Below are 27,192 nucleotides of genomic sequence, written 5' to 3' on the forward strand. Positions count from 1 at the left end.
TACATCATTGTGGGGCCCACAGAGCACTGACTATCAGCGCAGGGGGAGTAGCCAATCCGATTCCCCTAAAAGGGGGAAAGAAGGATTTTATTCCAAAGCACAGCGCGGAAACCAGCACCGTAGCTTTTTTCGTTAGTTGTTAAACGTCAACGTCGAGCCACTTCTCTATCGTTGCTGTCTGCAAAGGCTACTCGCGCACGTGGTATCAGAATCCAACTCGTGTGTACAATTGCCAACTTGGATACGTTTAAAAGATCTGGACCGTTCATCAGGTGGGATCACCTTCTATTTTAACTGGTTCAACTGTAAGGCTGGATAATCAGCATAGGAACCAGATGCAAATAGTTAAAATTGAACGACAGTCTAATGCCAAAAATATGACGGCCAGTTTTTGAATAGCCTGCGTTCTTTTTCGTGTGTCCTTTCATCCGATAGTTCACACCCGATGAATGGTTTGGATGGTATACAAAAAACATGGTGTAAACCAAATTTCATCCAGAAAGGTATTATCATCCTTCCATTGTTCCTTTTGCTGTGTTCCATTTGAGTCATGAATAGAGCTAAATTTTGGAATATTTTTCTAAAGTAGATTTCTTCACCAGATGCACGGTTTGGATTCCCATAAGAGATCACCTTCGGCTAAAAAATATGTGCAACAAATGGTAGCTTTTAGCATGGATGTCCGTAAGTTGAGAAGATAGCGTAGCAGTTTTTGTACATGGACGTAGCTATTGGCGCTGGTAATTTCTAAGGACGTAGATATTACAAGCAAAAATGCATTTTCAACTGCTCACCGTAAAAGGGGTTTCTACGTATAAAAACGTAATATCTCTTAACTAAGAATCTCAAGAGTCACGCAACAGAATCTGATTTGTATTTTAATCTTTCTCCTAATGTGGAACGTTTTGATTTTGATTTTTATCCTTTCCTTTAAAAAAAAAATGAAGAAGCCCGGTCCATGCAAACGTTTCTATCATAAGCTTAACATAGAAGTCGAAGTGTGGGCCCTACTGTGATGTTATAGTGACATCTAAACCGTCCATCACGTGGTTCTTCATCTTATCCTAGACACCCAAAAGTCTGGCTGATCCAAAACTCAACTGGGTTACACTACATGGTAATTCTTCATGATTACATGTGGGGCCCACCGTATCTTTTATGCACCATCTAAGCCATTGAGAAGATGATTCCAAGTAGGATGGATGGACACTCAAAGATCAGACCATTTCAGAACTCATTTGGAAGACAGAATATGATTGTTGAAGATTTAGGCATGCTTTTACATGGTCTGGCTGTTTTTTGAGATTCAAGAAGAAAAAGAGGTTGCACAGATGATGGACGGATTGGATTTCATTAGAAACACTCATAGAGCGTTGATTTTTTTACTTAAAGCTTATTTTAGAAAGGGTTATCTTGGATCTGGACTTTAAATGAAAAGCTTTGAAATACGTCGACTTTCAATTAGAGGCGGGAGAGCGAACTTTAAAATCACAGCCATACGACATTCTTTTGGTCCTCCATCGTAGAGAGAGAGAGTAGCAATGGGGCTCATGACCCATCTTAACGCCAAAGCTCCCTTTCGAAAATCAAAACCTCTAAACCCGGGCTAGCTAGACCAGGTCTGAATCGGATTGAATCGGATAGGTATACATTCAAACTTGACTTGAAACATTTTTGAATTTAGGCAGCCCTACTCGATCCACACCGATCCAGGCCATCGGATCGGTTCAGATCGGATCAAATCTGATCAGATCAGGTAGTCAAAATTGCTCAGATCTAATCCTGCCACAAAGCTACCCGTTGGGGCTAGAGTCGGGCGGGGGTAGGACGCAATGCGCGTCCCGAAAGACGCAACAGCAAAACCTGTGCCGAGCGCGTGGCGTGTGCACTACGCGCGGGGCGCACGGTACCCAGTTTTACCATGGACTACAAAACTCTATGGGAAGTTATTTGATGCTCTGGCTGTTTATGACGCTTGATACACGGTCACTTAGAAATTGTAAAACTAAATCCACTAATGGTATAACACACTGCCTCTAAGTTAGGGTCCCAAAAATCAGATTGGTTGATCGATCCTAAGTTATGATGGACGAAGACAGTTTGGCTGGTGGCCCCAAGACCAGCCAACTACCTGATGTCAAAGCTGTATGGCCCCACCATCATGTATATATTCTATCCCTACCATCCAACCATTTTTCCAGCTCATTTTAGAAAATAAACCTCACGTTGAAGCATTTCAAAATCTCAAGTTGACCACACCACAGGAAAACATTAAGGATAATGGGTCCACAATTTAAACCTTTCTAAGACCTATAATATATCTACCATATAACCTGTTCATAATGTCACATGGACGTTGAAGTAGAGAAAACAGAAATATCATCTTGATCCAAAACTTTCATCGTCCCAGAAAGTATGCACTCAATCCTTATTATTTCCTGTAATGTGGTCCACTTGAACCTTTGATCTTCCTTATTTTCAGGATCATGCCTAAAATGAGATGGAAAAATGAATGGACGGCATGGATAAAACACATACACCATGATCTAGGAAGTACATTTTGAATTATTTTGTTCAAAATATGAAATTTCTAAGTGCATGCGTATAATCTGTTAAACTCCGCCAGAGCATCAAAGCTTTTATCAATTATATATAATTCGTGAGACAGTTCATGCAAAGATGGGAGACTGTGAACTGACTGACTCAAGGATCGAAGAAGAGCAGAAAACAAATCCCAGTCTACAAAACTCACCCTACCTTTCTCACAATTTACCGTCCTTGCCATCCCTGATATATATAAAACCCTGGGAATCGATCTGCCATTTCCAAAAGCTGCAAAAATCTCCTACTGGGACAAAACCCTCACGTTCCAGTGATTTTTAAAGGTATTTTTTTTTTTCTCGTTCTCTTGCTTCGATTTCAAGCTGTCTCAGATTCGAGATTCACCGAATGCGTTTCGTTACTCGCTTTTCTGATTTATTTCGCATTTTTTTGGAGTTCGAATCGCTTTTAGTTGGATTTTTTCCAATATTTTATTGATTTCTCTGTCTTTATATGTTTTGGAGTTGGTCATTTTTCAGTTGATTTCAATGTAATTTCAGTACAGAGCAGAAAAAGAGTATTTTGGTAAATTTACGATTTTTAAAATTTTCTATTATATATATCTGATATGATTTAGGGCTTCTGTTGATGAAATCTGTATTTTGGCAATTTTTATGATTTTAAAAAAAATTAAAATAATATATATATAAAATTTGATTTTAGCTTCCGTTCAAGTTGCCGAAAAATCGCTCAAGTGGTAATTTTTGTAATATTTTGCTGGATTTCGTGTAAATTTTTATTTTTTTTTCCAGAATCTGCAGATTAGCTTTTATTTCGTTCCTCGATTGATTTTTGTTGGGATTTTTCCTGCAAAATTCCTTTACCGGGCTGTGCTTAATGAGAGAAAAGACCAAAATACCCTCGACTATTTTTTATATTTAAAAAAATGGTATAGGTCGAGAAATGTGGGGCCCATGTGGCATTTGTATGACATCCAACCCATCCCACAGGTGCGCTCCACCATGTTGATCAAACGAACCAAAAATATGGCTGATGAAATCATATAATGAGAATTCGGATATTTTGGGTGCTGTATAGCGTTCTTTATGGTGTGGCCCACCTTATGATTGGATCACCTGATTACCGTGGTGGGTTGCATTTGTTGCATGGTTGGATGTCATACACATACACATGGGCCACACAATTCTCGACTTAACCACTTCTTAAAGAACAAAAAATTAAAAGGGTAGTTTGGTCATTTTATCCTTCAAAAGCACCTCCCCAGAATTTCGACTAGTGGATATGCACTCTTTGGTATAATCGGAATTAAGGAGGAATTTCGTGGCTAAATTCCCTTTTTTATTCTAATTCGTGAATTGTCTCTGAATTTTTCTCTCTGTGTTTTTTTTTTATTTCTCAGTTGTTTTCTTATGTAATTTCAGTTCGGCAATTTTTATTTTTATTTTTAATTTTTACAGTTGATTTTTATGTTATTTCAGTTCATCTTCTTCAGATGGAAAAAGTCATTTGTAGATAATTTTTTACATTTTTTTTTTGTTATTTTGAGATATTTGAAAAATTGTTTCTCTTGGTGATTTTGTATTTTTCTTGAACGTTTTTTTTTTCTTAATACAGTTAAGTAGAAGTATGGATGTGAGGGGATCTACACCTGGACGGTCACAATTTATTGTGGGCAATGGGAATCGAAGTCTTTCAAATGCGCCCCTCATTGAGGACACTGGGTTGCCTGATCAAATCATCATCCCTGAAGTGAGTCTGTAAATGTTTGATTTTCATGAGATTCCATAATTACCATTTTCATTAGTGCCTAAGAATTACATCATAATCAAACAATCTGTATAGGGCCATGAGTTCCCATGAACGGGGCCCACAGCTGTTGGGTGACCCAACTGCTGAATTGATGGGGCCCTGAACCTGACCCAGAAATGTCCCAGGTTGGAAGATCCTAGCTGCCCAATCTTTGTCCTTTTTACCATTGCATGTTGACCGTTGATTTGTTCTTTCTTCATAATCATCCATTTCCAATAAGGCCCCCCTGATTGAACGGTTAAGATTGTCTCATCAATGAACTTTTTCAACTGTGTACATCAACAATGGTGTCTGTCTGAGTACAGCAAACATATTTCTCTATCTAATAATAAACGTCCCTTAATACTTGTGCTAATTGGCAGAAAAATAGAAATTGAAAGAAAGAATAATAAAATTCGAGACATGGGGATTGTGTGGTTCAGCCTGGTGTGTGATGATGTTGACAGGAGAAGACAATAGGAAAAGTTTCATTTTTGCAGAAAAGTACGACAGAGTTCAAGATATCAGAACCACATGTGTATGCCCCTTTAACAGCAGAAGAATTCTATGATCTTGGCAGCGAAAAATGCAGCACCGTTGCTCTTTGAGTTTGTACTTGTGGGGCCTATGATTTGATGATGTATACTGTTTACTGATGGGCCCTACCATGGATGACCATGATCTGAATATCTCCTAGGTTGGATGACCCTAGACATCCAATCTTTGGCCAATGGTGATGAGATGATCAATGGAAAATTTTGGGGCATGGTCCTCACATGCAGGGGCCCTTCTAGATCAATTGTCTAGATGACCAATGCATGGGCCCTACTTGTTGGAACTCAGGACCTGATGATGCTAGATCTTGGGCAGATGATCGTATAATGCTAATTAAGTAACTGTACTTTTTGAAGACAGTCCGATTAGGAATGCCTTTCACTGATGGGGAGATGAGTAGTCCTGGTTTGAGCATTAGGGTTGGTTAATAATACATAAGCAGGGGACATGGATGTTCTCATCAAAGTCTACGAATCTAAGATATCCAGGTCAAGGATAATTGGTGTAACACATACAATTGAAGATTGAAGTATCAAACAAGATATGATATGGACACATTACCTGTTGTGAGGTATTTGGATATCAAGGTGAAATATGTTCAAGGGCTGATGTGATGGGGGTAGTTCTCTATCTGTTGATTTTGTTATAATTTACCCAACCTGGGGAAGATTCGAGGTGAAGAGAAGACTTCCATTGAAACAAGAAACTTTCCAGTATAAACATAAATGTTGTTTGCAGCACTGGGGGAAGGACTTCTATGTTTTGTGGACTGTCAGTTCAAGCCTTAGTTCTTACTACAAAGACTTGAGGAAGCTAAAATCAGAGACAATAAAGCTTATCAAGCTAAAGAGACCAGCGAGGATTGGTTTGGGATAGGGATGATTAGTGTTACCCAACTATGGCATTGTTTGATAACCAGCTGATCTGGTTTTTTTTTTGGAAAGGTAATGAAATCTTATTAGAAAAAGAACACTCAAAAGGCTATGAAGAGTCAAATACACACACCAGCAGGAAGAGCCCAATCAAGAAAGAATGAAAAAAAAAAGCTCAGCCAAAGCCTTTAAACTTGAAGCCCACTCCATGACATCTGACTTTGCCCTTCTAAAGACCTCCATGGCCAACCCACTCTGGTTCCGAAAGCACCAGTTATTCCTTTCTCCTCAAAGAGCCCAAAAGCTGACCAACAAAGCTAACCTCCACATCACCTGTCCCTTTTTTCTGTCCCCACCTCCAATCCATGCGAAGCAAGACCTTATGATCCCCGGAAACTGTCTGATCTCATTGCAAAATGTGTAGTAGAAAAGGAAGAAAAAGAAGAGGAAGTCACTGGGAGAAAGTGGATTCTAAGGATAAAATTGGATGAATCACGATATATAAACATAAACAGTTCCCCTAAAGTTATGTTACCAAATCGCCCAATCCCCCTTACATTTTCTGTTCAGGATATCGTGATCTGGATTATGGGTCATTTTTTATCCAGATCACTATTTTTACCGATATGAAATTATGGTCCTATATTCTTAGCATAAATTAAGTTGTGATCTAAATTTATATTTAATATAAATGATACTATTTATGGTTATTTAATATACTATCTGCTGCTTGCTGAAAAAATAAATCTAACTATATATTTAAAGTGTAGAAATTATATTTTGATTTTTTTTTAATTTTTTTTTTGTTTTGTTTTGTTTTGTTTTTGTTTTTATATTTGTTTTCAATAGCATGCATATAATTTAATAATATGCATTTGGGATCTATAATAATAACATTCATCGTTTCATATATAATTTATAATATCAAATTGTATGTAAAACTACATTGCAAATACTTGGTGTATGAAATGGAATGACCCAGATGTTCCTACCCCTGGTGTACCACATATTGGAGGAAGCAATGTACCACGTACCTTTTTCTTGTACCACATATTAAAGCGAGCCACAATCCAGGTAACCTTGCTCTTAGGTGTAAATTCTCAATAATTATCATAAAGGTCTCAATACTTCGGTATTTGAAAACCGTATTATGACTTCTATACAACTTCACAACTGAATTTCCTAATTGTAAAAGACTCCTAACACAACTTGATAAGAAGGTTGGAATATTCTAGAACCTATTGCAACTCGAGATCCAAATTTGGTTAGGACTCTTAACTATGACTGAATATTTTCTTCAAACTAAATTACCTGATCTAAAACTCCTATTGTAAATAAGTGGAATTCATTCCACTTATGAATGTCCATCATTATACATCATTTCCTTCAAGAAATTTGTGAAGGAAATAGAAAATAAAATTAGGATGAAATAGCGTGGGCCTAACTTGGGTACACTTGAACAGCATGAAAGCAATCCAGAATTCATACAATTCATGGGATTATTTCCACCTTATGCATATCCCTAATCATTTCATTACACAACATTTTCCTCAAGAAAATTGATGAGAAACTAAAAATAAATAAATGGATGAATGGTTTCAGCCAGATTTGGGTAAGATGTGAGCGGCTTGAAATTCATGCAAACCGTGGGATCCATCACACTAATGCATATCCCTAATCATTTATACCATTTCCGTAAAGAAATTTGAGGGAAAAAAAAAAATCTAAAAACATTTTGTTTCCATTCCTCCCAAAATGGTTCCTTACAGCCATAAAGGCCCATTATGGCCCCATAGTGACCATTATGCCCATTAGAGGCCCGTTACAGGCCCTTTTGTATGTTGTAACAGTTGTTATGGCCCCGTATCATGTAACGGTGCCCACCATTATTGACCATTTGTAATATCGTGAGTAAAATTGCACGAGCTGCTTGTTTTCTGGAATCTTCCCACACACATGGCTAAGAGGGGTCCACAATTGGGGCTAGAATCTAGTTGCATTAATTCTACCAATCTCTAAAAGAACTCATCCTCAAGTTATGGGACTGGAAGGGACTTTCAAATGTGATGCATCTTCATGATGAGTTTTTTCCTTCTTGATGGCCACTGTCAGTAGATGCTTCCTCGCTGACGGGGCATGAATGTGTTTTTGTTTTCTCATATGCCCTCAGCAATGAAACTTCTCTTGGGAGCTTTCTGTATTTCTTGCTGATCGATGTACCTCTCATGCTATTTGCTGTCCTTGGTTTGAATTTGCAGTTGCTCTCTAGTCATTTGTCGAGCTTTTGTGGTTTGAATTTGCAGTTGTTCTCTAGTCATTTGTTGAGCTTTCCATCAATGTTTTAAATGTCGAGCGTTCCATCAGTGTTTTAAATAGCGGTAGCATGTTGCGTAGCTTTTAGCCCTCCGTAGCATGTAGCATAAGCTACATGATACTTCTATTTTTAATTTAAAAATAGAAAAATATGATAAATAGTGAGAAAAAGCAAAATAAAAACTATATAAAAATACCTAAAAATGATTCATTTTTTCAAGTATAAGCATGTTCAAACAAGTTATTAGTTATCATTTATCAAAAGGCAATCCACATATATAAACCAAATCAAATCATTATCACATCAATACTTTCTAAGCAAAACCAATTTAATCAATAATGTCTAATTGAAACCACAAGTCACAAGTATGAAAGGAAATTAAAATCCCACAAGCTGAGAGTATTAAGTACAAAATACAAAAATACAATTATCATTTAAAAAAATAAAATGTAGCATATGCTACATATGTTACACTTACGCAATGACACTACGTATGTAATGACCCCTGTAGCGTTACGCTACAGGGGATTTATGCTTTTTGCTAATGCAAAATAGTGCTACGGACACTATTCAAAACATTGCTTTCCATTAGCATATTCCATCTCAACTTGCCACTGTCTAGAATGAGCATCATTCTGTCATCTCTTTGTCGTGTATCGATTATAAATCCATTGGCATTCAAAGTAAGACGTCGAAAACTCCCATTGGTACAATGTCACCCCATAAAGATTCGGTGTAGTATTATACACATGAGAAATTGACCATACATCAATGGGCCACTAGTAGTGTCTCATCACCTACCCCTGCAATCTGATAAGGCCAATCGTTCTCCCCTATCTTGATCCTCAATTGTTCAACCTATCTCAGTGGAGTGAGGTTCATGTTGCTGCTGCTGTCGATAATGACCTTGATGGCTTTTCCTTCACAATAGACCCATGTTTTGAAGACACTAGCTCTCAAATTCTTGATTTCTCCTCAGTAGTCAGGATTCGTCGTACTAGTAATGAGCATTGTGGGACATCTGTTAAACCTTCTAATTCAAGATCATCTGTTTCAATTGCTTCCTCGTTTGCCTTTCTTCTTACCCTTTGTTACCAGTGACCTCTTCACAGGGGGCAAGGTTCTTTGTCGGGCACACCTGTGGGCCCTGTCTCCACATTTGTAACACGGACATTACTGGGACTGCCTGTTGACATCTCTCCTACTTTCTTAGTTACCATAGGACCATTTTTCTGCATGGTTCTTCATCTAAGACCATTGGTAATTACATGAACTTGTTAATCACTCATGTTCGATGTTTCATATCTTCTTGCTTGGAAGTCGTCATACCTAGGAGTGGCTGGGCTCGTAGAGATTTCTAATAGACATCCTCAATGCTACTAGGCATGGCAGCTACCATTTCCCTTTCTATCTCTTCCCTTAACCTGTTATAATATTGGGCTACCGACTGTATTGTGGTTCTTTGTCAATTTGCATCTAACTTTCAAGTCACAGTACTTCTCTCCGTACACTTCGACTGTAAGATTTCTCAGTTTCGGCTTTGAAAGATCTTTAAAAGATACCTTGTAATCTTGAGGTAGAAAATGTCACTTTTCTTGCTTTCATTTCCTCCCACTTAGTCATGGGAGTTAGACTGCTTCTTCTCAAACTTGTCTCAACTTTGTACCACCAATTCTAGGCTGAACCCCTAAGCTTTAGCGCTGCAATTGGCAATTTGGCTTCGTCAGTCATCTGGTACCACTGACAATGGTCTTCCAACGACTGTAGTGAATGGTGGAAGTCGTTTTGGTCGAGTTTACCACCGTAGTCTTCAATTTCTATCCTCATGTGTTTCGTTGTATCATCTATGCATGGGGGGATGTCTTGCATTGAAAGGACGATATCAGTATCGTACTGAGGTGGTATCTGAGCTCTTGGTCCTTGCCAAGGATATCATGGTGAATGATATCCAGGGTGGGGACCATTGTTGTACCAGTACATATCGTCTTCTTTTTCGGAGGCATGAAATACGGGTTATGTCAGGAGATGCTTCCTATTGCCATGTTTGGTTTAAATTCTGGTCGCTCTTTCATTACCTCATCAACTCATGGATCTGGGCTGTTTTTCTTTCCAATGTCTTCCATTGCTGGTCATCAACTCTCCAACTCATCAAACTTCTCCATTATGCTAAAACAGTCACTTCACATTGTCTTTACTCACTCGTCATTGCAAGACCATGAGAATGTCCCGCTTCTAGTGCGCATAAAAAAGTTTGGGACCAAACTTGGTTAAGAAATTGGCTGAAAACGGGGCCAGGTTGTTTTTCCTGGGAGTTAGGTTATTTGGGAACTGTTCGTAGGCTATTTAAGGGTTTGGAGGGCCTGAGATTGGATTGGGTGAAGGCTGTTGGCTAGGTTCTAGGTTTATACCGTACTGGGTGACATGGGACAGGAATAAGGTTGCAGCTGAGGATTTGATGCATATAGCAGGATGGGTAATGGGTTCTGCGTGTCGGTGGGTTGTTGGGAGATTGGATTGGGTGTAGGCTGTGGGATAGTAGGACAAGGTGATACAGGACAGGATCAAGGGCTGCAGCTTAGGATTTGATGCATATAACAGGCTGCAGTTAAAATGAGTTCTGTGCATTGTTGGGTTGCAGTTACGGTTTTGGCTTGCTATGGAGAGGCTTGAAGGCTGCAGTTAAGGTTTATATGGTGCATGGATGAGATCTGTGTCTCAGGAAATCAGGCTAGAACAACTTGACTCTCATAAATCCTAGGCCCACGAGTGACATCATATCACCTCAAGAGCTTCTCATGCTCGTACAAGCCAATTGCAGGTTTAAAGCTTCTGAAAATTTCTTCTTAAATAATTCATAAAATTGCTCATGCACATAAATAAATGGTCTTATTTTGGACTTTCTTATTTTATATTTTAAATGAAGACTTATTAAAAAGGAGATCCTAGATAGATCTATGAAATCTTTGGCTCGTATTTAAAATTTTAAAACATAATAAGATTAAGATAAGATTTAAGATAACCACGCAGACTCCAACCACGCGTGGCACTGGAATTTAGTTGCATCAAGTGTGCTAACAGTTTGGAATTCATAATGGGTGTTATCCATTAGCCTGATTCGAAGAAAAAGCCAGAATATGCCTATTTTCTTAAACCATAACAGGAAGGCAAAAGAGGACTCGTGTTAGTTTTGCACCATTTAAAAATGTTTACATGGTGGGAACTCTTCATACTGGATAGTTTGTGTGGGAATCCAAACTGTCCAAATCAATGACTCAGCTCTCGATGGTGGGCCTCTTTGTTTCAACAGCATAGTCGTATGCCAATCTAGACCATCCGAATCATTGACTTAACTGTGGATGGTGGGGGCACTTGGTTGTACACGTGACAAAGTTTTATGGCAATATAGGTTATCCAAATTGTTGACTTAATTGGATGGTCAGTTGGTTTCACTGTGCACATGGCATAGTTGCACGACAATCTAGATCATCCAAATCACTTACACTACAACTCTGGATGCAAGCCCACTTGATGCGCCATATCTATACAAGTTGATAATATTGGAACATGCCAATTTATGCCATCTAAACAGCAGATTGTGGCAACCTCATACTTATTTAAGTCTTTGACTAAGGATCCAACTTGCTAAGAACTATGTTAGAAAGTTTTAGAAACATCGACATTTCTAGTCTGCTAAAGTTGCATCATTACCCTCCTATTACATGATAACCTGACCATATTCCAGTCTTATCTTATTCAAATGATGTTGGAACTGCATGATCTTGGACTTGTTAGGAAGCTAACTCAACAAGATTTCAAATGGGACATGATAACTTGAATTTATAAAATTTCCTAAGAGTCTAAAAGCTGAATTATTCTGCTGATGGACCAGTGACACGTGGGACCCATGTATTCCACATCATTGCCCTGTATCTTAAAATTCTGCTATTTATGATAACATGACCATATATTAGTTATCTTGTTCAAATGATTTAGGAATTGCATGATGTTGGGCTTGTTGTAAATCTAACAGAATATGACACCTCACATAACATGCCACCCTAATCGGAAAGAAAACTGTTGATCAGATTTTCTTCCTTTTACTTAGCTTGGGCCTTATGCAGGTAGGTTGGGTCCATATCACATGGGTACACCATGGGTATGTGATAAGTACAAGTACAACATTAAGACCTAATATTGCCAGTGTTGGATGTAGGTTTGGCTCATTTGAGGTGTTTTGGTTGATTAAGGCTGGTACTCAATTTAATTACATTTAAAGAGTAACTTTAATGGTAAGTGTTGGATTGGGATGATTTATGGAACTTTGCTAACCCCACACGCATGTGCAATAATGCTCATGCACACACCACACGTGTAGGCATGGCATGTTAGGTCAAAGATCCAATCCATCCATCAGAATCTCACCACCATGTTGATGCGCTAGCACAAGAATCAGGTTGATCCACCGGTCAAGTGAGCCCACTGTTTGAAAAACAAATGTAAGCTCTGAAAAACTTGGCTGAAATTGTCTAACCCATCCACCTGTTTCCAATATTGGGCCCCACATGCTGAATGGACTAGATTTAATTTTTGGGAAAACATGTAGAAGATCGGACTACCTGATGGATGGATTAGATTTCAAATGTATGTGCCATGCCGGCACATGTTTGGCGTATACACGATCATTACTGCACACATGCATGCACATAGCAAGGCTCTGATTCATGTTACCCAAATGTGGCATGGGGATGCCATACATATGTCAGACGTACAACTCTAACAAGTACAAAGGTAAGTGTTGGATGCAAATCAAATTCTAGTTTTGGAAATGGCTTCTTATAGAACCTACTACATTGATTTTGATCCATGTAATCTCATATACTCTATTTTGCATTGAATGGGCTTCCAGTTTATCACAGTGTGCTTTTACTTCTTACTCCCTTTTCAAACTTCAACACTTCCATTCAGCGGTGACAGATTTTAATTTACTTTTCTCAATTCCATAAAAAAGACAATTGGTTATAGATGTGTCATGGTTCATGTGCTATGGCTTCTGCAAGTTCGCTTTTATCTAAATGATCAGTTTAATCTTCTTCTTCTTCTTTGCATGCGCAGAGTGGTATCATTTATGGTGTTGTTTTTTCTCTCTTGGAAGCAATGTTTGAATTATCTCCGATATTATTGAAATATCTCCGATATTATCTTTATCTCCAACTCAGTGATACCGATAACACTGGTAGTGATACCGATAACGCTGGTAGTATAAAAAATTCCAGGTATTAGCAATGTATCACTAAGTATCGTCAACGTATTAATATCGCTAATATAATCGCCAATATTTTCAACTATGTAAATTCTAGGTGTCGCTATTGCCAATGCATCAATATCGCCAATATTTTTTACTACGTAAATTCTAGGTAATGCTTGTACCATAAGTGTATCAACGATATTTCAATAATATCACCAACGTATTGATATCATCAAAATTTTGTTTATTAGAAATGCTTTTATTTCATTTTTTTTTTTTCGTGGGCACATGGTTATATGTAGTGTTCAATTTTGCATTGATAATATTGATAATATCTCGAACTTATCGATATCGAAACTCGCGCGATATTGAGACCACAATCTTTTGAGTCCTTTTCAATTGTTGATGATTTCTTAGTGAAATATCATGTGTTGTTGATATTTTGCAATATCGATGGATATTTGGATAGAAGGTTGGATGGTTAAATAGGCCGGATGGGATGGTTGGACTGATTTCTTACAACAACTCATGCTTTTAAGGCCCCATTAAATGGGAACTTGTTATGTATGCATTCTTTTTGCATTTTTTTTTTCCTAAATATACAAATATGCACATTTTAACATCTCCTGAACTTTTGCTAAAAATTCCACAAAATTTCCCATGTTTCCCAGCATTTCCGGTTATCAACGATATTATCGACGATATCGATATTGTTTCCCTATCCCTGGCCAGCGAAACTTGTAGCGATACTGATACTTCAAACACTGCTTGGAAGTTAACATTCATTTCTCTTAAGTCAATGATTTGATCCTGGAGTATGGTGCAGTTATTCTCAATGAATGTTCATCCAAGAAAGCTTTATTCTCTTTGCAAATTTTATGCTAAATGAAAATGTGAACTGGGTCCTCCCTTATTTTTTGCAGAGAAAAAGTTGGAAAAACTTGTTTGCATATATGGGTCCTGGATTTCTTGTTTCAATTGCATATATTGATCCTGGCAATTGTAAGTTGTTAATTTTCAACCTTCTTCCATGTAACCAATGATTTTGTAATGCCTAACTCCCATATTCTCTATCTAATTGTGCTTTATGTGGATAATTCACAGTCGAGACTGATCTTCAAGCAGGAGCAAAGTACAAGTATGAGGTGTGTGAGCATTCTTGTGTAGTTGTGTTAATCAAAGTTTCCCTTTGATGCAGTGAAATTTCCATATTTTCATCGTAATCTCTCTACCGTCCATCTTTGAAAGCATCTTTCTGTGTTATTTGTCAAGAATACTTCAATGTGCCAGTTTATGAGGTTTGTTTGTATATTGCACTAAGAGGTTCTTTTGTAGAGTCTACCTTACAAATATTTCTTTCTTTCTTTCTTTTCTTTTTATCTTCCTTTTTCAGTTACTCTGGATAATCCTAGTAGCTTCATGTGCTGCTCTCATCATTCAGTCCCTTGCAGCCAACCTAGGGGTTGTGACAGGTCTGTTTATCCAGGACTAAACTTGGATAGTTTCCAGAATCAATGCGGCATCTGTATTTCTTGGCGTTGAGATGTGCCCTTTCTAAAGAAGTCATTTCTGTTGCAGGAAAGCATTTAGCAGAGCATTGTAGAGCTGAATATCCAAGGGTTCCAAACTTCATTTTATGGGTGCTTGCTGAAATTGCTATAGTGGCATGTGATATTCCTGAAGGTATTAGTACTTAAAAACTGATTGAGTGACATTATCCTGTGCTTTGTTTTAGGGCATGTGTTGAGAAACCTTTTGGATGCAAACAAGAAAGGCGACGCAGTTTGTTTGAAGCATGCATGGCCAATCAACATCAGCATCCGATGATCCCAGACCTACACCCTCAATGTCACTATCATGTGGCTTCTAGCTCGTAGGATAGCAAGAATCATCATAATAGCCTTGTCCCAGCTATTATGAATCCTATTTTGCCACTCTTTCCTAAGGTCACATCCTTCAGTAATTGAACAAGTCTTCATATCTTTCCCACCACCTTGATTGAAGTCCTTTTAGGTCTCTCTCAGCCTCCTTTCATTCTTTTCAACCCTAATCAAAGTTTCCTTCATTACTGGGTCCATCTTTGTTAAGGTCAATGAGCTCGTGGCACCAAAATGCTCAGCCCACCTACGTGACTTCTATGTGACCTTTTTTTTTTTTTGATGTGAGGATCCTCTCGGTAAAAATGCAGTTGGAAGTGGTTCCAATCTTCAGTTCCAAATCACTATTTCAAGGGGTGATATGGATATGATGCCATATGTGTAATCTGGATACTCTTGTTATTACCAATTCTATACACATTAGGTTTCTGTTCTTTGCGTTTGGTTGAAAATGGTTCAAATTCTTCTGGCAACCAAGGTGTTGGCCAGAACTTTAAAGCATTCCATTGTTATCTTATTACTGATTCCGCAAGTGCCAGGACTGTATTTGTCCTTCCATTATTTTTCTGTATGTTATTAAGTACTTTATTTCCTTTGCTTTTCAGTGATTGGAACAGCATTTGCGCTGAACATGCTCTTTCACATTCCTGTATGGTCTGGCGTTCTTCTTACAGGGCTTAGTACTTTGATGCTTCTAGCATTACAACAATATGGGGTATGTCGTTACATCCATTACACCCAAAAATTCTCTCACTATCAAATCTGATCAATTTCTACCGTTAACTTTTGAGGTACCAATGTTAAACAATTTTCTAGTATTTATTTCTGCAGCTGCTGATATTTGGTATAGTTATGTACCCTGGTCAAGATAGAATTTGCTATCACATCATGTACATCGTTCATACTATTATTCTGAGATAGTTTTTAACCTTTACAGGTGCGTAAACTCGAGTTCTTGATAGCTTTTCTGGTATTTACAATAGCTGCTTGTTTCTTTGTGGAACTTGGCTATGCAAAGCCTGCTTCATCAGAAGTTCTGAAGGGACTCTTCATCCCTCAACTTAAAGGAAATGGTGCAACTGGCCTTGCAATCTCACTTCTTGGTGCCATGGTTATGCCGTAAGCTTCCTACATCTTCCTAACTCAGTTTGTTTCATTTATGAATTGTTTGTTTATGGTGAATATAATGGGCTTTCTGCAGGCACAATCTCTTTCTCCATTCTGCTTTGGTGCTTTCTAGGAAAATACCCCGATCAATACATGGAATCAAAGTAAACCTTTTATCTCTTCATTTTATCTTCAAAAAGTGTAATTATTTTACATTACTCTTTTATTCCTTAGATGTCTTCCTCCAACCATGGAATCATTTTTATTTAAAACTAGTAAAGTTGTCATACAAAGGAAGATATTGGTTCCCCGAATCTTATAGCTGAATAGAACTCTATAATATTCAGGTGCCTCCAACATATGTGTTATTTCTTTAAGGAGATGTGTTTCATTCATAGCCTGTTTGGATGTACCCTAAATGGGTACTGCAGGGTGTGCTTGTCTATCCATGCACATTGTCGAACTGGGACTCTTAGTCCTGTCCCTTGATCTGGTCCACATTTTGGGTGCCAATTCCCAAATATTCCAATACGAGAATGTATAAGTGGTACACCAGTAATACTTAATGTTACCGATGCATATCAGAATCATCGGTCTGTACTTCATGTTGGATCCATGCTTAATTTTCCCTCTCACTCCAATGGCTACGTCATGGTGGCAGGAGGCATGCAGATATTATACCATAGAAAGCGCATTTGCCCTAACAGTGGCCTTCCTCATCAATATATCCGTCATTTCTGTAAGTGGAGCAGTCTGCAGCTCTTCAAATTTGAATCCAGAAGATCAGATGAGCTGCAAGGACCTAGATCTGAACAAAGCTTCATTTTTACTAAAGGTACAGCACCTGTGATCCCTGCAATATAGACTAACAGTAAAGTTTCTTTTTTAAATCTCTGTTTTACTTTTGAAATGGTTCATTTTCTCTCTTTCTTAGCCACATGTATGGCGATATCGCGGTGAAGTCCTGCATGACCTGTTCTGAATCAGCTTCCCAAATGGAAGATAAACAAAACTGAAAGAATAAAAGCTGCTACATATTTAGGGTTGCAAATGTGCCAAAGCGGGGTGAGTTTGGGCCTGGACTTTGAACTGATTAGACCAGGCCTGTCAGGTTCAACCTATTCAAAATTTTGAATGTGCTCAGCCCATCCTTGGCTTGTTTTCAAACTAATATATATGCTGGTTTTTAGATAGACATAATGAATTGGTCTTATCCCAAATGGCCATCGTTTTCAGGCAAACATGTCAATTCAAAATGTTCTAACCTGTTGCTAAAAATCTACTTCAATCACATATTGGTTACTCAGAAGATGTGGTGTACCAATGAAACATATCGATTTGTGGTTTGTAAGTTTGACATTTTCAATATAATAGCTCTTGAAGGAAATCAGGATGTGGAGTAAGATCTATAGTCTCTCTTTTCCATATCATATGCTACGAAAATAGTTAATGTCCTATGCGGTATCTTTCCAGATTTTAACATTAAGATCATACCATATCCTTCAAAAGTTCGACAAGCAAATTTTTTTTGGCCATTTTCCTTACAGTTAGCAGTCCATATTGTAACCCGAAATCAGTATCTATGCATCTTCTTATAATACTTGTTTTCTCATGGAAGTCACAGAAGTTAATAGCTCGCAATAGCATCAGAACACAATGGCATGTTTAACATGCGCCGTCCCTTAACTCTCCAAACTCCAAAAATCAAGCAGAATTTTTTTAATTTTTTTGGTGGTTTAGTATCTGTTTTCTTTTATGAAGTTTAACACTCCTGAATTCTTCTTCTTATACATGTTTGATGGTAATGATTTTTACAGAATGTATTAGGTAGTTGGAGCTCAAAGCTTTTTGCAATTGCTTTGTTGGCATCTGGTCAGAGTTCTACTATTACAGGAACCTATGCTGGTCAGTATGTCATGCAGGTACTTTCTAACAGGGCCCATGGCTTTTCTTTAGGAAATCTGTTCTAATCGTATTCTTGTCTGCCAGGACAGCCTAGTGCACCATTGGTGCATAAATGTCCTTAGTGATCTCACCAACTGGATGAATGAGATGGCCTGATGCAGAATAAATTTCTTAGGCCATGATCGTTTAGTGTGTTACTGCAGTAAGATAACGGACTAACATAATGATTATGTGCATGAAATTACGTGTAGTCAAGGGGTGAGTTGACCAATGGATGGTGCGTTTGGATCGAATGGAAATTCCCATGAAGTCTTATTAACCAAATGATCCCGTGTTTGGATACGGTTAGGTTGGCAAGGTAAATTAACACCGCTACTTTCAGTGCTCCGGCAGCTTAAAGCCTCACTGATGAGTACTGAAGCAGGAACATGAACTGGGACAATGAGTGTAACGACGCCCATTTATTCATCTGAGTGACCATCCCTGTGATCCAAACTAGTCTGATGGTTCACCCCACTGGATACTGAAGCAATCTACCCATGAATAACCATGGCCACTTCCTTCGATCAAGAACACAGATTCGAGAAAATGAAATCATCACACCTATCCCCAATAAAGGGGATGAAAATCACAATACCCATCTGCATAGGGTTTTGATTTTTCACCACCTTTGTCGGTTCTTATAGAGGTGTTGGAGCTAAGGGTGTAGGAACAAAGGCTATGCTGGTGGTGCACTTGAAAATACACTCAGTCAATCTGCCGCCTAGGGAGGAATTATGAAGATCTTTCTTGGAAAGCTGTGAATGCAGTGTTTCTGTCTGATTACATAGGCAACTGAAAGGGCAGTAATTGCCGGCCCCATTTCACAGCCCTCCCAAATAGTGTTTGAAATGAATCATTGTGCAAGAACCGGGAATTACCACAGAAATGCGTGAAACAAACACACCCTTAGATATCTGTTGTTTTTAAACGGACGAATCACGACAACTGCATCACCATCACATACACCTTCCTGACGAGTTTCTCAAAATCCACAAGACTTGATAATTTACCTTCTGAATTTATTACTTATTATAAATGAATCATTCCTTCTGGTTCCCTCATGCTTATGGTGCTCTTTATTCTGACGCTTTAAATTATTGCAGAATATTCAGTATTTATACCAATGTTCTCAAAATCCTGTAATTTACAATTTGAGTTGAATCTTAAGCAAAATGATTTGAATCCCACCTTTAATCCATTTTTATATGAATCCTATGATTCTATGATTTGAATCCTGCGATTTATGATTCAAATCTCAATTTACGGTTCAAATTATGCTTGTTCTCTTCTATTTTTAGCTTCACTTCATTTTATGTTTTAAATTGGTGGGGGACTTTAAGAATTGTTTAGAAAAGGTAAATTGTTATATTTTATTCTTTATTAGAGATTAAATGATATATATTCTCTTCAAAATCATAAAGCTTTTTATCTATGATTTTTTATTTCTTAATTGGTCGAAACACCAAATTGATGTATGACTTATCTAGAATGTTTGTATGGATGGCAACGATTGTGTTGACTTAGATGTGTTGTTGAATAATGGTTACAAAATAAATAAATAAAATTCCATTGGTCTGCAGAATCAAATGCAGCTTTTCCAATGTGATTCTACATTTAAGAAAGGTAACAAGAATATAAATTATTATTAAAGGATCCTTGTATGGCTTTTGTGGGAAATTTCTTGAAAGACAACAACAGGAAAAAAAAAGAAAAAAAAAGATAAAAAATCCTTTAACACTATCATTAGATGCTATTACTTGGTCCATTTTGATGGAAAAAGGATGATTGATGAGTTTTTTTGAGTTTTTCTTATTTATTCATATTTTTATTTTTCCTTTTATTTCAAAATTATTATTTTTTTTTAAGAAAATAATTTTTTTTTAAAATGATTTATGATATGATTTTCTATTTGATATGATTCAACTCCTGTTACAATTTTCGATACAATAACGTTTTTCTTTTACTACATTGCTTTAGACCACTTGTAGGTTGAGCAACATCATCATCATCTAAACCTAATCCTAGTTAATTAAGGTTGGCTACATGAATCCTATTCCTCCATTCCACTCTATCAAGAGTTGTACCTATTTAGAGGCATTGTTCCGAGTAATGGTGATATTATCAATAATGTTGCCAATATTATCTGTATCGCCAATTCAGCGATCCAATAACATGGTAGTATAAAAAATTCCAAGTATTGGCGATATATTGCTAAGTATCGCCAGTGTATTGATATCGCCAATGTTTTTTTACCGAGTAAATTCCATGTGTCGCTTGTATCACCAATGTGTTGGTGATATTTCGATGATATCAGCAATGTATCTCTAATGTATCAATATTGCCAAAAATCTGTTTATTAAAAAAATTCCATTTCAATTTTTTTTGGATGGATCATGGATGGATGGATGTATGTATATATGTATCTATGTGTGTATGCATGCACTCATGGATGGATCATGCATGTGTGTATAATGTTCGTGTCATCATATGTATGCATGCATGCATGGATCATGCATGTGTGTTGTATGTATGTGCATGGATGGATGGTTGGATAGATTCATCATTTTCCACGTGTTTCCCTAAGTGAACGATACATCCTTTTAGGCCTCCATTAAAGAGAAACTTATTATTTGATTCCTAAATATGTAAATATACCCAGGGGGGGGGGGGGGGGGGTGGGGGTGGGCGTGCGGGGCGTGCTCCTGTGGATGCAGTCACAAGTTATGCTGAACCATATAAATCTGTGTTTCTTGTGTGTGCCATGCACATGTTCTGCTTCTGTTGGTTGCTTCTTCTTTTTTCCATTATGATCTACTAGTTTACACATGTTTGATATATTCTCATTGTTTGGATTGGGTAAACTTCCAACAAAAGTATTTCGGTTACAAAAATAGTGAGATCGATTATTCTTCTGTTAATTTCAATGCCTCTATGCATGTACACATTTCAATGTACAACTAGTGTCCTTCTGAAATTTTCTTTTGTTGTGCTTAAAACATGGTTGTCATATGAATCATCATATACTTATCCACAGTATCCGTGTTTGTGGTACTTATTGGTTCTCCACTACATTTGCTGTTTTTATAGGGCTTTCTTGATCTACGGCTCCGACCATGGTTGCGAAATCTTGTGACCCGATGCTTGGCGATAGTTCCTAGTTTAATTGTTTCAATCATTGGTGGATCTGCTGGAGCTGGACAGCTAATCATAATTGCATCGGTATTTAGTTTCATTTTGTTGTGAACTATTCTTACTTTATCTCTACTTGTGCTGGTAATGTGGAGACTAGATCTTTATAATGACTGGAATTTTCAATCTTGTTTAGTAGTGTGCATAGATTACTTGCAAAACCTTAATTTGAGCAAAACATTTAAGTAACTTTGGCAAATAGAAATAAGGGACAAGGACCATAAAACCCCTCCCTCATGCTTTCTGGACTAACTGCCCTCTACTCAAGGTATTCAATAATGGTATCGGCGGCCATAACAGCCACTGCCGTTACCATTACAATGTAGGCCATAACGGCCGTTAAATCCCCCGAAACATCCCTTATGGCCTCTGTTTTATTTATTTATTTATTTTTTATTTATTTATTTTTACATAAGCATAACGGCCTAGTAACAGACCATTATGAGCCATAATGTGTAACAGTATCCACCATTACTGTTATGTAATGGCCCCTACTTCTATTTTTGTTTCAACCTAGTCCTCGTTTTAAAATTCCTTGCTAAATGCTCCATGGATCGTTGAAAACAGTGGAGGGATTCTAGAATTTTTATGTTTCCATTTATTCCCCTGTTCATGGTTCTATGATATTTTCCCATAATTTTTTGAATATCAGTGAGCCTTTAACCATGCATAAGGCATTATTGTATGGCATTTCATCCACTAGATTAAAGGACCAGCCCAACCTTGACAACATGAGGTCAATGTGGCAAGGTCCATCTGATGATCAACTTGGTTCTTGCATGTCGGTGCATGCAAGTATGACTGTGCTAGCAATTCCACTTACTCAAGGGTGAGAGCCTGCACATCTGCTATTGGGCCATATAGGTAATTTTGTGATGATCACCATTGAGGAATGGATTAGATTGTGCCTATGCAGGCCACATGTAGAGTTTGTGTGAGAACGACATGCGTCGGGAATGGAATCAGGATAGAGAGAGGATATAATAGGAAAAATAACAAAATTAATCGGGTAATTAACGATAGGGGGCACTGAGGGGTTTGCAAGAAATAAAATATTAAGAAAGGGTGGTTGGACCTTAAAGCATGAGGGAGGGGGTGTTTGGTGTTTTCCCCAGGAATTAACTTCAGTACTTGGTGAAATAACATGTGTTCCTCATGAGTAGGCTGGATTCCCTTATTGTCTTTGTATGACACCTTTCTCTCTCCAATCTATTTAGGCTGCATTGGTTGTCTTGAAATTGTATTGGGCTGAATTTATTTCTGCCGAAAACTCTTACTCCACTTGTTCAAGAAGAGCTAAATGACAGTTCTCGGCCAGTTTGATGGAAAAGGGTTGGCCTGCTCACTGCAGGATCAACTTTCCCCACATTTCCAAAAAAGGAGCCTCTTCAGTGCAGGTAAGACTAAGTGTTTTAACAAACGCCATGGTCTGAACTACTTCCGAACACAACCTTAACTCGTACTTTGCTGGTAATGAAAATAAGTATGGTGAAGGTCTGAAATATCTTGGTATTTAATCCCAAGATTGCAACACACCACTGCATTGGTTAATGATCCTTGATCATCTCTAGCATCTGTATGCTGATGCACTTAATGAATTGTTGTCATTTGCAGCATCAGAAGTCCAAGTCTCAAAAAGATGTCATGTTATTTACTTTCTTGCAAGGAGGCATTATATGACTACTGACCTGAGGATCTGCATTGTATAAATAGGTGCTGCCTAGTTCAGTGATCCACACCTTTATGTGGGCCTACCGTGGACGGACCGTGCTCTAAAAAACTCTCCTTGATAAGACAGTTCTAACCTCATTCTGCGGCCACAAATACACAATCAAGATGAGAGAAACAGCAACGGTCCACACTGAAGTAAAGACAGCCCAAGATTGGCAGGTAGGATCTTCAACTATGGGAGAAGTTCTGGGATGGATCATCTACCGCAGGGCCCAACAGACCAACCATGGACCCATTTGTACCAACTGAAAAGCAAGCATACTTTATTCTGTACATTTCCACTGGTCAAGCAAGGGAACTTAAAAAGTCTTGCAAGCAAAATTCTTACAGTATTTGAGACCAAAAGGTGCTAAAATTTTCAGTGGTTTAATCTATTATTCAACTAGTGTATTGGGAAATTATTGCTCAGGTGGCACACTTACAAATGAGCTCATCTCCTGTTTAGCTATAGAGTATCACAAGTCTGGATCTTGAAATTGTCTGCCTCTTCTGAAATCCACAGATGGTCATATGGGAAAGGGAAGACTATTTTGTTTCCATCAATGGAAGTTGATTTTATATCCTATCTTTAGCGATTTGTTGCTTAAAAGCAATAATTTGTCATGCATTAGTTGTGGTGATTTAGTAATTCCAAATGCATGTAGACCCCAAACCATTTTAGGCATCCACATTGCACCTGTCTGGACCCCAAAATCGCACTAATTGGATGATCGTAAACATCTGATCAATAGCATGAAAAACACAGTCAAGATTGAGCAGAGAGACGAAATAGGTCCAATCATCATCTTGAAATATCTATACGATACATACCACTTTGTATTGCTTATGATCTCAAAGTAGTACTTTGGTTTGATGATTCTAACTATGTGATCTATGGCTTGTGACCATAACTGTGTAGTCCTGTTCCTAATAGATTGACCCCAAAATAGCATATCCAAATTATAAGAAATCCCATAGAAGCCACGATTGCTGAATTCACACCTTCGAACTCGATGTCTCTTAGTATGAAAATAAATCCTGAACATATATATATATATATAGATTTGCTTCTTTTTTTTTTGGTTAGTTTGTTAGTACACCCCACTATTAGTTCACACTTCACTGTTAGCCATCCCCACTAGGGAATCAATACCATGACCTCAGCGTTGAAACGAGGTATCTTTCACTCAGTCTACCACTTGAGCTATGGATCAGGGTGTAAATAAATAAATCCTGAATATGGTCCAAGTAATAAATGCCGAAGTTTCCTTTGGGTCCCAATTCCAATAAGGTTCCCATACCTCATTATCCCATACTTCTCTCGAAAGGATATATCCAGTGTTTGAAATATCGACGATATCGGCCAATATATCCCACAATATTTCTTGTATCCCACCTGTGCGATATTAAAAGCACAAGTATTGGGATACATCCCACATGTTCGATCTGGTGAGCAATTTTTATTTTCAATCCTTTTTTTTTTTTTTAAATTTTTAATTTTTTTTTTTTAAAATTTAAATTATTTTTTTATTTTTTTATTTTTTTATGTAAGTCAGGTTAAATCAATGTCAAATTGTTACAAATCCATGTTTATGATTGAGCAGAGAAACAATATAGCTCCAATCTTCTTGAAATATCTATTCGACGGATGCCACTTTGCATTGTTTATGATCTCAAGATATCACTCTGGTGTTGATTCTAACTACATGATCTAAGGCTCCTAAACAATAGATGATCGTAATAAATTGGCCTCGTTGAATGGGTTAGGATCATCTGATTGGCGTGATTCTTGCGCCATGGCTTGCTCCCATTTGTCTACTATTGAATGAACCATCCCAAATGATGATTGGGCATCCTACACATCATTCAAAAGGATTTGGGGACGTTAGTAAAATCCTTTAGTTATTGAATTGTGAATGTTTGTCCAACTTATATACAAATATGAGTTACAATTGGTCGGTCATACTGGATGAAACTGATATTACTAACGACAAGCTAATAATCATCCGGCACAAGATAGAATGACCTGCCTTGGGCATCCCTTTTTTCATGAACATGACAGATTTTGCTGCCTTAAGTCATATAATAAGATTTCAATTCTCTGTAGGCATCATCTTTATCTCATTACCTTTTGATCTTTCTTTTCGTTAACCTAAACTTTGATATTTTGTGGGGCAGATGATCCTATCATTTGAACTCCCTTTCGCTCTTATTCCACTTCTCAAGTTCACCAGCAGCAAGACCAAGATGGGTTCACATGCCAATTCCATTTTGGTAAGAACTCTTAAACTGAGCATTTGAAAATTTTATCAACTTGCCCTTGACTAGGGTTGAGTTCAAGGGCAATTCTTGAGTTTTTAGTAAGAGGTTAGTTGATACTCATGGCAATGTATTGTGATCCACGTGTAGTATGCAGCCGCATAACCACACCCACTGTACTCATGGCCTACATGCTCCTCACCTAAACTGTCCAATGGTGGGGCCGAAGTCAGATTAGACTGGATGATTATGACTTCTAATTATTTAAACATTTGTTTGTTGCTTTAGAGCTTTTTTCGTTTCAACCATCCACTTGACAGTTTTAACTATTTGAACAGTTTGCATCATTCATTGTTTCCTGTTTTTGGATTATGCCCATCCATGGTGGGGCCCACAATTTGGATTCAAGCTACATGTATGCCATGTGAAGTGGTCAGCACATGTGTGGATTGTCACTATGACGGAATACCAAGCAATTCATTTCTTATATAAAACCCTGGTTTTCAAAAACCTTAGTTACGGTGGGTTTGTTTTGTTGTCATTGCAGATTTCAGCAATCACGTGGTTCATAGGCTCTCTGATCATGGCCATCAACATATATTTCGTGGCAACCAGCTTTGTCAAGTTGCTCCTTCGGAGCCGGCTAACACTTGTACCCAAGACGTTTGCAGGTATATTTGGATTTTCAGGCATGTTGCTGTATCTGGCTGGTATCGCTTACCTGGTCATGCGCAAAAATAAGGAAGTCATTCAGCTGTTGGCTCTGGAAGAGTCGGAGCTCGGACAAAGAGGCAGCAGTTCAGATGTGGGAACTGCTGGGTCGATTTACCCGAGAGAAGACATTGTGAGCATGCAATTGCCACAAGGGAGGACGGCACCATCTGATCTGGATTAATACAATCTTCAATTCAATGCTGCAAGGTGTGGGCCAACTGCCTGTTGGAGCCAAACAAAAGTGCACTAGCACACTTTTTTTTTTATAAATAAAATCTCTCTCTCTCTCTCTCTCTCTCTCTCTCTCTCTCTCTCTCTCTCGTTTGATTGAGAAATTTGATGGCCCAATGCAGGCCCACCTGATCATCCAAACTGTTCAAATGGTGGCCCTCATCATGAATGGGAATCATGGAAAAAGAAAATCCCCTTTGTTTACCCTGACCAACTGTCTGTATCCCCATTAATTCTGGACCATTGAATAGCCCAAATACTTACCTACAAACAGACTGTGATCATATGGAGATGCTGGGGCCATGGCCCATCCCATGGTGTCAACCGGATGAATTAGGTTAACCAAAAGGTGTGATTCACCAATACCTCTGCCACATGATTTTTTGATGAGGCTGTCGACAGGGTTGGCTCTTGCCGGGGTTAAAATGCTCGGGCTGGGCCTATTTAAAATTTTGATTTTGCCTGAGCCAGACCATTGATGGCCCTAATTTTCACTGTCGAGTGCCTCTTTTTCAGTACCCATTTCTTTCTGGGCACTTATATAGCACTTCTGGTCTGGATGGATGAACAAAGCCCCACACATGCCAGCAGCTTGTATTCACAGACGAGTGCTTGCCAAATCCCAAGCATTTCCAGCTAGTGGCCCAACCCCAATTGCAACGGAACCCAACTGGCCTAACCCCAACTTTAGGTCTCATGAATTGATCTTTTCATGGGTTTGTGCAATTGAATCAAACACGGTGCAACACGTGTTAATGAGGGCTTGTATTTGGTTAACGTGTGCGATTAGGAAGGTGCTGTCAAAGTTGTACTCGACTCAAT

The 27,192-nt window shown here is 38.1% G+C and overlaps 1 protein-coding gene across 2 annotated transcripts; it reads left to right on the forward strand.

Annotated features, from left to right (window-relative positions):
• Positions 1-2,683: 2,683 nt before the first annotated feature.
• On the forward strand, positions 2,684-26,397 carry LOC131245356 (metal transporter Nramp1-like). 2 transcript variants are annotated; one of them, XM_058244757.1, is made up of 14 exons: positions 2,684-2,885; positions 4,177-4,311; positions 14,260-14,338; positions 14,441-14,481; positions 14,730-14,808; positions 14,915-15,019; positions 15,819-15,928; positions 16,151-16,332; positions 16,415-16,484; positions 16,982-17,155; positions 18,138-18,242; positions 21,355-21,486; positions 25,345-25,440; positions 25,973-26,397. In XM_058244757.1, exons 2-14 carry the CDS (start codon positions 4,189-4,191, stop codon positions 26,318-26,320), a joined length of 1,644 nt encoding a protein of 547 aa, XP_058100740.1. In that variant the 5' UTR covers positions 2,684-2,885; positions 4,177-4,188; the 3' UTR covers positions 26,321-26,397. The 2 variants fall into 2 exon arrangements, with proteins under 2 accessions (XP_058100740.1, XP_058100749.1); XM_058244766.1 differs by lacking the exon at positions 2,684-2,885 and adding an exon at positions 4,405-4,496 and having other exon boundaries at positions 4,178-4,311.
• The last annotated feature ends 795 nt before the right edge of the window (positions 26,398-27,192 follow it).

The sequence above is a fragment of the Magnolia sinica genome, chromosome 1 (genome assembly GCF_029962835.1).
Source record: "Magnolia sinica isolate HGM2019 chromosome 1, MsV1, whole genome shotgun sequence".
NCBI classification, from domain to species: Eukaryota; Viridiplantae; Streptophyta; class Magnoliopsida; order Magnoliales; family Magnoliaceae; genus Magnolia; species Magnolia sinica.